Raw genomic sequence first — 15540 nt, 5'->3', positions numbered from 1 at the left:
ATTCGGGAGTCTACAAAAAGGCCAACTTCCTTAGATCATATCTCCGCAAATATAGCACGAAAAGCTCTGAAATTCAGACCTGAGGTTCATAATAATTTCAGACCAAATGGTTTTTTTTTAGCATCTGAAACGTCGCAAAAAAAAGTTATAGCGCAAATGCCACGATGACCTATTTGGAGCAGCGAAACGCTAAGCTCTGATACCAAATGTTATGAAACCAGCTCACAAAAAGATAAAAAAGAGAGATAAACGCCTTAGAATTCAGCCTCTTCGAGGGGGCAACCTTCTTTACATTACATAAATGAACAATTCTTGAATGATTCAAATGACAAAACCTCCTTTCTATATATAGGAGTCTAAGGGGTCACAATATAACCAAGCCGACCTAACAATAATAATATAAAGCCACAAAAATAATAATAGAGGGATTCTATGGGGCACAATAATAACAATATGGGGACAATAGGAGCACAACAATATTAATAAGGGATACAACTACAATAGTAATGGGGGAATCACTAGTATTATAGGGACCTAACAGTACTAGGCTGCCCCTCCATGAATGCACATTTCCGTAGCTCAAGTATCATTGACAGTCAGGTCTGTGCAATTCCCAACAACAAGGTCAACTGCCCTCAAGAATTATGCAGTTATTTGAGGCAATCCCATAACTGTTAAGGGACCAAGTCTAGAGATCATTTGTGGTTAGCAAATCCACTAAGTGAGAAAACGCAAGACAAGATGAAAAGACTAAGGCTCAGTTGAAGCACAAGTACCTGGATTAGTGCAAGATAAGTTGTTGTGGTTTAGAAGGAAGTCTCCAAAATTGAAGCATGGGAAAATTTTTGGAGGATCATTGTAACCATTACAACATGTGGTTAGGGAAACCATGGGCCACCACGTGACCCAATGAAACACTGCCACATGGCCCTATGGAGGGCCACCATGTGGCTTAACAATTGACATCAAAATTTTCATTTATAGATTGACCGACCTCCTCGAGTTTCGACCCTGAGACCTTCGACAACATATACTATCACACTACCAATATGCCATTGTGGTTTTTGTTATATAATGGTGGGTCATTTTAATTTAAATTTTAATGGCTTACGGTTTTAGGGGGGAGGGTTGGGCCGACAGGCTCACTTGATCGGCCTAACCCAGTCTTATGGAATAACACATAACTGTGGGCAAAGGCGGAAGGGGTGGGTCGTATGGCCCCAACCTCGAGTTTTATTAATACACCATAATCACCAACAAAAGGTTTGGGAGGGGTGGGCGTGTGGCACCTTCCCTGCACCCAGCCTGCAACCATATGACACCTTAGAATTCAACCTCTTCGAGGGGGCAACCTTGAATCCAACGATGACCTATTTGGAGCAACGAAACCCTAGAATCCAAAGCTTTGATACCAAATGTTATGAAACCAGCTCACAAAAAGATAAAAAAGAGAGATAAATGCCTTAGAATTCAGCCTCTTCGAGGGGGCAACCTACTTTACATTACATAAATGAACAATTCTTGAATGATTCAAATGACAAAACCTCCTTTCTATATATAGGAGTCCAAGGGGTCACAATATAACCAAGCCGACCTAACAATAATAATATAAAGGCACAAAAATAACAATAGAGGGATTCTATGGGGCACAGTAATAACAATATGGGGATAATAGGGGCAAAAAAATATTAATAAAGGATACAACTACAATAGTAATGGGGGAATCACTAGTATTATAAGGACCTAACAGTATTAGGCTGCCCCTCCATGAATGCGCATTTCCGTAGCTCAAGTGTCACTAGTAGTCAGGACTGTGCAATTCCCAACAACAAGGTCAACTGCCCTTAAGAATTGTGCGGTTCTTTGAGGCAAGCCCATAACTGTTAAGGGATTAAGTCTCGAGATCATATTGTGGGTTAGAAAATCCACTAAGTGAGCAAATGCGAGACAAGATGAAAAGAATAAGGCTCAGTCGAAGCACAAGTACCTGGATTAGTGCAAGATGAGTTGTTGTGGTTTAAAAGGAAGTCTCCAAAATCGAAGCATAGGCAAAATTTTGAAGGATCATTGTAGCCGCTACAACATGTGGTTAGGGAAACCACAGGCCACCACACAACCCAATGAAACACTGCCACATGGCCCTATGGAAGGCCGCCATGTGGCTTAACAATTGACATCAAAATTTTCGTTTATGGACTAATCGACCTCCTCGAGTTTCGACCCTGAGACCTTCGACAACATAGACTATCGCACTACGAATATGCCATTGTGGTTCTTGTTATATAATGGTGGGTCATTTTAATTTAAAGTTTAATGGCTTACGGTTTGAGGGGGGGGAGGGCTAGGCTGACAGGCTCACTTGATCGGCCTAGCCTAGAGTCTTATGGAATAACACATAACTGTGGGCAAAGGTGGAAGGGGCGGGTTGTATGGCCCCAACCTCGATTTTTATTAATACACCATAACCACCAACAAAAGGTTTGGGAGGGGCGGGAGCGTGGCACCCAGCTTGCAACCATATGACACCGCACACGACCAAGAGCATGATTGGCAAGGTGCATGGCCTTTGGTTCGTGCTCCTCAGTCACATGGGTGCCATACAACCAACCCGAGGGCATAAAAATAGGGTGCGGGTGTCAAACTAATCGTTTGAAAAAATGAACCATTATCAACGGATTTGTGGCTGAACTCGCTCGAAATTGTCACTGTGCAAGACCGCCAAAGCAAAATTCATTGTCAGTTTTGACAGAAGGTCGATTTTGTAAAACAATTAGTAGGGAAATGAACAAGGAGGTGTAACTTGGCCATTTTTCAGCCTTTTTGAGCTTAAGAAAGCCTACACAGGGGTTTTTAGGTGTTATGGACACAAGAGTAGTGTTATTTTTTCAATTTGAGCATTATATGTTGATGTAACTTCAAATTTGAGCATATAATATAAAGGGTCAACATTGGACGCTGGACCTAGAGATGTAGCTTAGGAGGGGTGAACTTTGTCATTAAATTGTTGTTTTGTGATGCTACTTGTTATCTATTTTTCATTGTTAAAATCTCCAAAACTTAAATAAGTTTACTAAGTTGATGTGCTTTTGCAATTTTGATCCATTTCCCACAAGACATAAACTAGCTTGCAAAATTTTACAAGAAACCCTCAATTTTAATTTTAGATCAGTAAAATCAATACGTATAGGGTTGAAGTGCTCTTCTTTTTATTGACTATTATGATCCATTCATCCTTCAAGTCTTGGATACACATGGCTAGATCTTTCAATTCTTCTTTGTCTTCATTAGGTTGCTTAAATGAAGGTTCTTTGGTCTTTTAGTCTATTTCTCTCTCTTATACCTACTTAGCCCTAGTGCACATAATACTTGGGGTTGGGTTGAGGAATGGCTATCGATTTAGCATGTTTTGGCATCCTTGTTGGTGGAGGGCAAGAAACTAATGGACAAGAAGGTAAGGGTTATCACGGAGGACTAGCTACCTCAATAGACAAACATATTGGCACCACTAATTTGGCTATAGATCTTGATTGGTCATAGGGGGGTCCTTATTGATAATTTGGTGATATTAAGTGTCATTCCACACTAACATGTATATTTGTACTAGAATTTTAATGATGTCCACTATTTGGGATGATGAGATAGTGAAGAACAATATGCCCAATTTCATAGCAAGGCCTCCATTGGAAGGAAACTTGCTTAGAGTCCAACTTTTGGGTCAAGTAATAGTCTTTATTCACTAAGTTCATTTTTATTGGAAACCCTTTATTGAAGTCATTGTCTACACATATGGGGATGCATTTATATTTTGTATCCTTGCTTTTAAAATGAAGCTTTCTAATAACATAGAGTGATTTATGACACCAGAAATGAAGAGGTAGAATAGGAACCTTGGCTTAAATAGGATTTGTTGAGGGACTACCCAAACATGAGCTACAAAGAGAATCAAACACATGATCAATAAATGGATTTTAGGCCTTCATGCATAAACTAGAGTTTCCCTACAACAAAGGATTAGAGTTAAGGACCAGTCTTTGTCCTATAATAAATTAAACTTGACAATGAAAAAGATTTTAGCACAAGGGTAGATGACAATTTCTTCTTTGTTGTTCAATTTCCCAAGCACATGAGATGCATGTGGATTTACTAATCTTAGCAAGAGACTATTAAATATGCAAGTGAGACTGTTGAATCTATACAATGCTACCTTATGTGCATTGTCCTTTACAATGAGAATGGTCAAAGTTGGGGCATGTTGAACCATAATGAGCTTTTGGGGCTAGGGTCAACTAGAGGATCCATTGTTAACCACATCTTTGAAAGATACACCAATAATACGAAAGGATGAAGTCACACCTACTACATGAGAAGAAGATATGGAAGTGAGAAGTTCCTTGACATTAATCTTGTAAGAGGAAGAAAGGGAATCACCATTACCATGGATGGAGAAAATGGATGCAAAAAAATCATGGCTAGAAAAGAGTGCACATGGGATTGAATGGAGGCGATAATTTTGCTCACTAAAAAGGCCCGTAAAGAAGAGTGACAATGATCAACTAAAGTTAAACCTAACTAGGCACTTTTAAAACTTACACATAGAAACATATTCCTCCTAGCAAAGTCAATTATCTTATGAGTCAATTAGGATATATAATATTTTATAACAAATATATAATGTGAATATGACAAAAAAAAATTGAAAAACAAATAGTTCCTGATCATTAATATTTGAAATGTGAGAGTAAAAATATATACAAAATAAAGAAGATTTTATTATTATTATTATAAATTAATATAAGGTATTTTGTAAAAAAAAAAATATTTATTAATTTAATTTGATAAATGATATATAAATTTAATTAAAATTTTTTTTTTTCAATTTTAGAATAGAAAATTTAATAAATAATTATGTAAAAATGGATCCTAAAATTTTGTTTTTAATAAAAAATTGAATTTTTTTCACACAATTTATTTATCATTTATTTTGAATAATAAAACTTTATATTTATCCACAAACATTAAGCATAATACATTTAGAACTAAAATAATTATGTTGTTATTAATTTTTTTTAAAACACTTATATTATAATTTTGAATAAACATTATTTTCATTATTATAATTTGTATTATATTATTATAATTTGTATTATATTGATTTAAAATCAACGTTTCTAAATTATAATACAATTTATTGTCAATAATTTTTTTATAACACTATAATATGTTTGTGGTAGTTTATGTGTTCTATGTTTTGGAGGGTTTTGCAGTGAAATTTATTTAGAATCTGGCATGAATTTTTTGGAATTACAAATTCTAGTTGTAAACTCTCTGGATGTAAATGTGGTAAAGAGTTTTTTAAGGCATTGAATCATATATGCAGTAAAAACCCATTTTAAACAACAAAAATCAAAATTCACTAACATATTTACACAACACCTAATTTATTTTCTAACTACAATTTTTATCAATAACAATATGCGGACGAGTGGCAATATGTATATGTACTTATTTCAATATATCCGTAACTTATTTACCAGACTATCTAACCATAAATTAGTACCACATTTTAACAATATATAGTATCTTAAGAAGATATTTATGGCTTCGAGCCATATATGCAATATGCAAAAAATAATATACTTGTTTCAATATATCCCTAACTTATTTACCAAACTATGCCAGGCATATTTATGGCTCAATACCCTTACATATATTGGTTGCCAAAAACTAAATGATGGTGAATGAATGCTGCATTTTATCGGTTGCCAAAAACTAAATGATGGTGAATGAATGCTGCATTTTATCCACTTGATGTTTTTACTTTATCATACCCGCATAATGACATATCATTGAGAGACTTGATATGAGGTGCACTTTACATTCATCAATGCCAACTGTCCATTTATCATTGATCCCCTTTCAACACAGTGACCGCGACCGCTAAACTAACCCCATTATTACCACTCCAACACCATATTCATTGTCACCTGCCACGTCGGCAGACAATCACACCTCCCCATATCCAAGTGGGACCGACATTTAAACAAGTACGACACCTGCAGGCTTGTGGGGGCGACCTCATTAATTCATCACATCGTCCTTGAACATCCAACGTCCGCATCGATGTGGCGGTTGGGCCCCACTGTACACCGTTCCCCTCTCTGATAACGTGAGCAGCATCTTCTAGCTTAGTGGTCCCCACACGTCACGCATATCTTCACCGGCTCAACCTCCTGCCGTCCAATCTGCGCCGTCCGTGCACCATTTCTACGCACTGTTTAAGCAAACCGTAGGTTGCCATCCAGCCAGCCGTACTCGTTGGGTATCTCCTTAATTAAAAAAATATATATATTCATATTTTTCAAATTTCCTCCCGCTCGCTCTCACCCGCACACGTGGGCACTGGGCATTGCTTCATCACGCTTCATTCAAATGCTGCCTCGCATTTTAAACTTTTATTTATTTTCCTACAAATTTCTACGCCGGTGGCGGCGCTATACGGACACCGTCCCGGCTGGGCCCGTTGCCTACGGCACGGAGACATACGTATCTGTACAAACTGTTAAAAAATCTGCATGTTCATTAAAAAAAAATCCGGCGTATATTAGTGCGCCCGTGGAGATTTTGATGAAGATAATGATGCGGAGTACTGCGTATGTTTGTTTTGTCATCATACCAGTTTTGATACGCCGGGGGTCGACCAGGTTACCATTAATTAATAAAATTGTCTCGTTAATCGTACGAAATCTTTGTCCTGTGTGGCTCTGTTTAAATTAATGCGCAATTTTGTTATGTGGGTCTTATCTCCAAACCTCAAAATCAGCTTAATACAAAAATTACTTTTAGCCTTTAGCCTTACTATTCATTGATATTAGTATTGAAACTTTTTAGATTTTTTTTTGAAGAGTTAAATTTTTTTTGGATTTAATCTGTTTAGAATTCAACAGATATATTGAAATTATTGAGTTGAGGTTTTTTTGATCCATATTAATGTTGAGAAGATTTTTTCGCGAAATCACATCATGATATATTTGTCGATGCATTTCGAACCATGATATATTTGTCGACGCATTTTGAACCAACAAGTGTGGTTCATCGTCAAGACAAGTTGATAATGAACTCTGCACAATCTGAACCAACAAGTGTGGTTTATCGTCAAGACAAGTTGATAATGAACTCTGCACAATCGAAATATTTTAAGAAGCTACTGAATTTATATATGTAATAAAAACTTAGTTTAAACAACACAAATCTCAACATAAATTTTCTTCGAGTTTCCAACTAAAAATCCACATCACACTTTAATACATTTTTTTTGAGTTAATTTGTTTTCTTGAATATGGATTGTGGTGCACAGACAGGCGATGTTGCAGAACCTTTGCATCGGTATCAGAGCCGGGATATTCTGAAGTCATACATTCTCTTATATTTTTTTGAGTAATATAATGTAAGTGCTCCTGAGTCCTGACCATGTTTAATTTTTTAAAAGTCGAGTAGCATTACATTGTGGGTTGGCAGTACAATCTTTTTCTTGCTGGTGCTGCAGCTTTAGTATTAGTTTCTTTTTAATTAAAATGAGTGAATGATTTTGAATTTTAACGGCTCGGAAAACCGAACAACTCCCGATCATGGTGGGCATTCAAAATCAAAAATCGGCTGCCCCTCACGAGAAACAGTTCACAGAGAAACATGCAGGTGCCCCGTCGGAGTTGTTACGCATTGACGAATGTGGGATCAACTTGACTTGCCCAAAAAAACTAATAAACTAAATCAAATCATGCTTTTTCCCAATGAGAGGGCCCATCTCTGCAACGTCTGTATATTCCGCAAAAATAATAATGAATCATGCTGCTCCACTGAAGGCCAGGGAACGCAGTCATTCAATGGTCAACAAATAAAGAAAATAAATTCCTGTCATCATTCTCTGCCCTGGGAAAATGTTGAAGCTTCTCTGCTTAACAAACTCAAAAAGCAGTCTTTTGTTTTGATTAAAACAAACCAGGGATCTAATCTTTTCCAAACCATGGATTCACCATCACAGAAATATGCTCTCAACCCTGGATTTTTGTGGTATAAGAGGTCACTTTCCATGGGAGATTTTACTCCAAATGGTTTTGGTGGTAATGATATAAAAAATTGGGTGGTATAAGAGGTCACTTTTCATGGGAGATTTTACTCCAAATGGTTTTGGTGGTAATGATATAAAAAATTGCGGTAGTCTAAAACTTATGTTTTTTTGTTTGAAAGTTATGGAAATTCCGGTCATATTTTGAAAAAACCTGGTAGGGATTTTTGTAAATCCAAGTAAAAGTTGTTAAAATTCATAATTTTAGGTGTTATAAATGTTTTTGATGGCCTTAAATCCATTTCCACCATCAAAAACATAATTCAAACACTGCATCTACAAAATTTTTTGAATTTTTTTTATCCGGATTCTGACCACTTTTGACTGTCCAGGCAGTTCCTCCGCCTCCATAAACAACTCTTAAAAAAAATTAGGAGACACTAATGGGAATCTTTAAGAGAAAATGAAGTAGGTTGGTTATAGAGTTGTTAAATTTATATTGTTTTTTTTTTTCTCAAATAATAAAAGTAAATGTTTGAGGTAAAAATTATACTATAATTTTAATGAATAAAAATAAAAATCATAAAATCATAAAATAAAACAATTTTTTTTTTTTCAAATTAAGATGATGATTTTATTTAAAATTAGTTCTATGAATTTAATATTTTGTGTTTTGAGATTTTTGAAAATTGTTAAATCTACATGTAAGATATTGTTACTATTATTTTTAAATTTTTGAACTTTATTATCTATACAATTTTTTTAGAAGTTTATTATGTATACAAATTTTGAAAAAGTCAAGAAAGTATGTGAAATGTTTGATGTGATTATTTTAATGGAAAAGAATGAATTACATATATATGACTTAATTTATGAGTAAAGGTAAATGCAATTTTTTCTCTCAAAAAAGTTTACGTGAAATTTGATAAAAATAAATTTAATCAATTTTTTAAAACAATTTAAGTGTGTTTAATAATAAAGAATATGTGTTTTCTCTTAGAAGGTTATAGGTTTAAATTCAAAAGAAGTTTAATATGTACATCTTGCTAGACTTTAAAAGTAAACTAGTTACTGGAAGGGGACCCTTTCTTTTATCACAGAAACAAGGAAGTCTCATCCACCACTTTATTAGTCTCATCTACCACTTTTTAATGAATTGAGATGTAAAATTCCCAACAAACCATTAAAATTCTATTTAATGTTTAAATCAATCAACACTAAATTATGACAATTTTAAAACATTAGTTCATTGTATTTGCTTTTATTAGACGATAAAAATTAAAAATCCAAAATAAATAATAAAACATAACACTAAAAATATAAACAGTTTATAACAACAATAATTCAACTAAATTTTTGAAAACAAAATATTGAATATCTCATACAAAGAAGATTTAATTGTCATTTTACTCAAATTTATCATAACAATTACAACTAAATAAATGTATTATATTATTTATTTTTTTAGATGTAATCACATGCTATACAATAAATGATATCTAAATTATTCTTATATATTTTGTATTATATATTTTTGTATTTAATAACATATATTAGAAAATAAAATAAATAAATTTAAAGAATTCTCATAATTTTTTATATTTAATAAAAATGCATCTTATCATATGTAGAATAATTATATATTAAGTTATAAATATTTATATGTTTAATGTTAATAAAATAAATAATATATAAGAAATTTTTATATATTTTGATATTCTTTTAAAAACATGGGTAAAACGAAAAATAAAATAAAATATATATATGATCGTATTATATTTGTAAACATAGTAATGAAAAATGAGAGTCAAATAAAGATACGACATTTTATCTTTTTAATAATGATGAATGTGGGGGAAAAGGGACTCCAAAATAAGAGTCTCACACCAAAAGAGAATTTGCACAACTTGTTGGGTTTGCCATTTCATGATGTTAAAATAACACGAGAAGATCTTGTCTACATAATTTTAGTTAAGCCTTTTAGCGCACATTTTTTTATTTTATTTACCCTTTTCTTGGTTTCGGGTCGGTGGTTTAAGTCAATTTAAAAAAAAAAGATAAAACGGCAACATTTGAGTTATCCAAAACTCAGAGATGGTAAAACGTGAGCGAGAAGTATCCAGATTTTGAAAAAAGCAGGCCGTTAGCACGCCGGGGGAAGTGGGTTTAAAGAGGGCAGTGTAGAGTGCAGTGCGGAAGCTGTGATTACGGTGAAACTGAGAGTGAGAAAATACCGCAGGGGCACTGATGCCGAGAAAGACACACGTCCGGCAATGAGTCAGACGCAGAGACTGCTAAATTCATTAATTCTTCGCCTGTAGAACTGCCATGGGATTTTATGACCAGCGCCTGCGCCTGCGCCTGCCGTATGCTGCGAAAGGTGGCTGTTTTATGCAAGACCACGAGGATTAGGAAAGTTAGCATGTCACAGTCAACGTTCATTCATTTGGAAATTTGCTCCCACAGTAGAGGAGAGCTCTCTGCTTTGTTTAGCAAAAGCGAATGATTCTTTGTGCCGGAGGGAGTTGAGAAAGGAATTTAAGACAAAAATTAATGCCGGCCGGAATCCAGTCTTGTTTTGAATGAGAGATGAGATGTTGGGAACTGCTGCGGGACGATCAATAGACGAAGCGCTGGCCAAATACAGGCCCGGGAAATGGCACCACCCGCCTCCTCCTCCCAGTCCCCGGATACTGCAGCTCCCCAGAAGAAGCCGAAGACCTAAAAATGTCGATAAGCGTAAGGAAAATGCCGCCCCTGGTTCGAATCAGGGGAGCTTCAGGAGAGAGAACTCATGCGCCCCTGAGCCCGAATGCAAGCCCAGAGGCAAACTTGAGGTTTTGTTCGGGCAGGAGCGTAAATTCTCCCACTCCGTTCCCATAGTTCTGTTGCACCCCAATGCCTGCACTAATAATTCTCCCAGGCGAGCCAAGGTTATATTGCACAAGGCGTCGGCTTCCAGGGTCTCTCGCCTGGGGGCCTCCGGGAGTGTGCGGGAGCATTGCAGCGACGATGTGAGGGATATATTTGAATTGGAGAGCGAAGATAATGGCGGGCAGGCTTCCAGGAGGATCAGGAGGAGCAGCAATGGATTTTCTTCTGAAAATGATGAGGATTTGGGGGATGAACGCTGGAACTCGGATGACTGGAAATTCCAGGCAGAGGTGCTGAGGGCGGAGTGTAATTTATTGAGAATGGAGAAGGAAGTTGCAGTCAGGCGGTGGGAACAGGGCTGTGCCGAGATGGAACATGCGGTTAGGATGGCTCATTCGCTGCATTCAGCTGTCCAGGCGCTCATCACGGTGAGATTTATTCTTCTTCGGTTGGATTTTTGTGCGTTGAAAAATAACTTTGCGGAATTCCCCCCTTTTACCTTGACGATGGAGGACGGCAGTGATCGCCAGTTGCAGTGGCAGAGAGTAATATAACTGGACTTCTTGGTTTGGGATTACGCCTTCAGCAGTCGAGCTTAACCCACTGGCTTAACTTAATTTGAGTTTTGGCTTAATCGGGATGAGCTAATCTCCTGGCCTAATTTGAATTTGAATTGATGGACATAATTTCCCCCAGAGAAAAATTCGCCTTTTCTATTGAAAATTTGATTGGAAATTGCATTTTCATGTGCAGTCCATATATTCTGCTTGAACTCTAGTTTGGGTTTCGATCGGCTTAGATTATTATTCTTTTCTTTTGTGTGTCCTGAGGTCCAGTGTTCTCTGTAATATGTCTTGACAGTTTATGTAATTTCCTTTCTGGTAGGGGAGGAAGAAGATCGTGGATGAAAAGAATGCAGAAGTCGTGCTGCAAACAACCCTGCAGAACCAGATCGGGGCGCTGCAGGAGAAGCTTGACAAACTGCGAAAGAACTCGGAATTCAGAGAGAATGAGCTGAAGAAATGCAGCAATTTCGATCGTCAGGCCATGTTTCTCCAGAGAAGATTGGACAAGTTGCGAAAAAATTCAAAGGATCGTTCTTACAGTGAAGATACTGCCAAGGCCCTGCAGCAGAGGCTGGAGAAACTTGTCCTGGCTGCTTGTTCCACTGCACAATCGGTAGGTTCTCGTCGGTCGGTTCTGCCATTTACCGAGTTTTGCATGAACTCTTTTAATTTTTATATTTGTCTGTAATGAAATTTGAGGCCAGTTCTAGGTTTTGTAAGTTTTTCCCCTATTCCTGAATGTTTTATGTAACCCATTCACAAATCTTAGTTATTTATGGGCTTTCACAGTTACATGGAGAAAATATTTTACTCATTAGATCTGGTTATTGTGATAATATGATATATGATTTACAGGAGAGTGATAAGGAGGATAATTCTGTTTCGAGTAGTCTGAAAGGAAGTCTTAATGAAGCCCAACGACTTGCAGATGACATTTTGAAAAGCCAGAAATCATCAAGAACAAAAACTTCTCTGGCTGAGAAACGGAATCAGCTTGTCGATGTAAGTGAATGATGTTCAAATTTGTTTCTTCTGTGTTCACCTGTATTATGCAGGAAAAGGGTTGTTAAGACCTTGGGTTGCAGGGTGACTTTTTGAAAGCTTTTTATGCTCTGAATAACTAGCTCGATATTGTTATTTCGCGTATGTTTTTACCATAATACACTTGTTCCCTATTATATGTATTGAGGATCTAGGAATCCAGGATAATAGTGGTTCTTGGTACTATTGGATGGAGTTCACTCATAAAAATAAGTTCTCAAATTTAGTAGATAACCAATGCAAAGGCGAATGCCATGAGTATCATGTTATCATGAGACTTCAACCTGGGTGGAGAAGTTATTATTAAAACCTCCCAACCACCTGTATACACTCAATTGACCATTGGTATTCCTTTTTAATATGTTTGCATCTTCCCGGAGTGATTGTTTTTCATTCATTTTTTTGAAAATCAATCATACATTTTCAATGATACAGATTTGCGCCCCCCTACTTAAACGAGGAGAGCTACCATGTCAGATTTATCTCTGATTTAAAAGGATGAAACTTCTCAGTATGCCTTGGTGCCTAATCTTACTTGCACTTCACCTTATACAGGGCATTGTATTCAATTTCAGTGAAAAAAATTGAAGCTAATGCTGCCCGGTGAACAGGTGGCTCTGCTCAGGAAGAGGCTCGATTCTCTGTCAATGGGTATGAACGAGAGCAAAGAAGCTGCAGCTAAGATACGAAAGGATTATAGATCTATCCTCAACAGTTCTGGAAATTGCAGTTCTAGAAGAACAGATGCAGCTGGAAGAGCAGAACAGGCATGTAAATTGCATTGTTGATTGTATCAGAAATATGGTATTCATTTATTTATTTTGTAAATTCTAAGTTTGCTTTCCTGATTTTCCTGGTTGAACAATTTTAGCAGGGGGCATCTCAAGAGAACAAGCTCTGCTCAGAACGTTGCAAGGCTACCATCCGGAAGATTGCTGAGCAAGTCCAAGCAGAGACTGAGCAGTGGTCTCAAGTGCAAGAGATATTGCATCATGTTCGTGAAGAAATGGAAGATCTGCAAAAGTCAAGAGACTTTTGGGAAGATCACGCCCTTCATGCTGATGAGAAGGTGGCAACCTTGCAAGTAATGGTATATTTACTTCCAATTCTTTCTCAAAATTGTTTATTTGAAGATTTGTCTTTATATTCGCCTTTTAATATGTTTTTCAAAATAATTCTTCCCTCTGGGTATCATCGTCTAGCTACCATGGCTGTATTTTAAATTGTTTGATATCATAGCTCAAGTGAGACCTTTGAGAACCTATTGATTACGGGCTCCATAATATTCCTTTTACCCCATTCCTTGTGCAATTCTAGCCGAAATCATTTGACAATAATGACCTTTTGCTGTTATTGTCTCTGGCAAAACAGATGCAAGATTGGAGAAGAAAGGCACGTCTGTCTGAGATCAAGATCGCAGAGTTGCAATCACAGGCTGCACAACTCAGAAATGAAACTGAACTAGGGAGACATAGACATGCCGTTGAACAGACTAAATGGCTTGATGGCCGCAGCAGACATAGAAGAGAACTGTCATCTTCAAATTCAGTAAGGAGCTCAATACCGGTAAGCGATACAGATATGGAGAGTTTGGATCATCGCGAGGCCTCTGTTAGTGGTGCAGAAACAAGCAACCAATCTGCAAACAGAGAGAAGGCAGGTCACCCAAATGAGAATGAAAATCGGAACCAAAAGAACAAATATACGCACATGGTTAAGCCAAGAATGTCCAAAGCAATTCAAAAGTCTGACATATGTACCCAGAAGAACTCCAGCGAAAAGGACTCAAAGCTTCGTGAGGTTCATAGTAACCAACAATCATCCAGTATGCGCCTTCGACAGAAGGATTGTGTTACAGAGCAATTGTCACAGAAGAGAACTACGAAAAAAATTCAGGCTGTCAATTCCAAAGAGAATTTCCCGTCACAAAACAAAAATCCTAACAGAGAAATTAGAAAATTGAATCAACCAAAAAGAGATCAGGGTCCAGTGGGATCTGGAAAATCGTCTTGCAGTTCCAGTCGTTCACCATTAGGAGAAATTGGAAATGCTTCTCCATTTAGGACTCGGAGAGCAATTTTTCCTTTATCTAGTGACGAATCATCTGGATTGGGCAGCGTCTGAATGTGGAAGTGCTGAGAAACCAGGTTAAGTCGGGCAAACACTGAGGATCTCTCTATCTCCCGGATAATACTTGCCCAAGAAAATTGTAGAGTAATTGTAGCTTTCCTGTGTCTGTCCGGCAGAATAACATTGTAAACACAGCAGGTGAAAATTTGAAAAACAATTATATGTGATTGTAAGACTCAGAGTTTATCAAATGCCAAAACTTATTAGAACTAGTATTCTATGTACAATATCACGGTGGGATGAAATTTCACAAGAATAAAAGTAACACGATACTTTCTCTGAATGATATCTCTGTTCTCTCTCCTAGCATCTTAATACTAACCTGGTTTTTTTTGGTGGTGAAAAAGTTCCTTCATGGACATCTTCTCTTTCTGATTCTTTCTTCTAAAGCATAAAATGACATGGTTGACATGGTGCCTGTTTAACTGATATGTAATGGTGAAGAGCAATTGGTACAGGCACCTAAGTACTAACGCTGCAACTGACTTGGCTTACAACTTTATCTGGATTAAAAAATGCAATAATGCAATAGTTCTTTTGCAGGCTCAATAGTACATCAGCAAATCACCGTATGGTACAGAATTAGAATTCAAAACACTGTATTTTAATTATATTTTTTTCCATTCCAACTGTATGTTAATTATTGCAAAGGTAGAATAGATTTCGGAGAAGAAGCTGGGAAGATGACACATTTAAATTTTTTCCCGATTCCTCGGACCAGCTACAAGTATATATTTATTGAAGGAGGCTTTTTTTCAAACGTTAACCTTTGGGAACTATGAGCTATGGTTTTTCTGTTCTTTTTCTGTTAACATGCAGCAATTGGCAACAAAGATCCTAAAGTTAAACTAAGGTACGTTTGTCATT

General features: G+C 36.7%; 1 protein-coding gene across 2 annotated transcripts; it reads left to right on the top strand.

The window, feature by feature from the left end:
* The first annotated feature begins 10184 nt into the window (after window positions 1–10184).
* On the top strand, window positions 10185–14888 carry LOC149153982 (uncharacterized). Of its 2 annotated transcripts, none has more exons than XM_089441097.1 (6): window positions 10185–11364; window positions 11822–12115; window positions 12358–12504; window positions 13155–13310; window positions 13415–13633; window positions 13915–14888. In XM_089441097.1, the coding sequence occupies exons 1-6, from the start codon at window positions 10645–10647 to the stop codon at window positions 14665–14667; spliced, it is 2289 nt and encodes a 762-aa protein (XP_089297223.1). In that variant the 5' UTR covers window positions 10185–10644; the 3' UTR covers window positions 14668–14888. The 2 variants fall into 2 exon arrangements, with proteins under 2 accessions (XP_089297223.1, XP_089297225.1); XM_089441099.1 differs by having other exon boundaries at window positions 10186–11364; window positions 13418–13633.
* Window positions 14889–15540: the final 652 nt, after the last annotated feature.

This window comes from Pinus tabuliformis, chromosome 9 (genome assembly GCF_031772625.1).
Source record: "Pinus tabuliformis cultivar Carrire ecotype Pingquan chromosome 9, CPIR1, whole genome shotgun sequence".
NCBI classification, from domain to species: Eukaryota; Viridiplantae; Streptophyta; class Pinopsida; order Pinales; family Pinaceae; genus Pinus; species Pinus tabuliformis.
Note: the sequence above shows the minus strand (reverse complement) of the source record. Positions and strands in the feature narration are given on the sequence as shown.

Coding starts and splice junctions, on each gene's coding strand:
- LOC149153982 (XM_089441097.1), top strand. CDS start 10,645: ATGAGAGATGAGATGTTGGGAACTGCTGCGGGACGATCAATAGACGAA. Junction 12,505..13,154: donor AACGGAATCAGCTTGTCGAT/GTAAGTGAATGA, acceptor CCCGGTGAACAG/GTGGCTCTGCTCAGGAAGAG. Junction 13,311..13,414: donor CAGCTGGAAGAGCAGAACAG/GCATGTAAATTG, acceptor GAACAATTTTAG/CAGGGGGCATCTCAAGAGAA.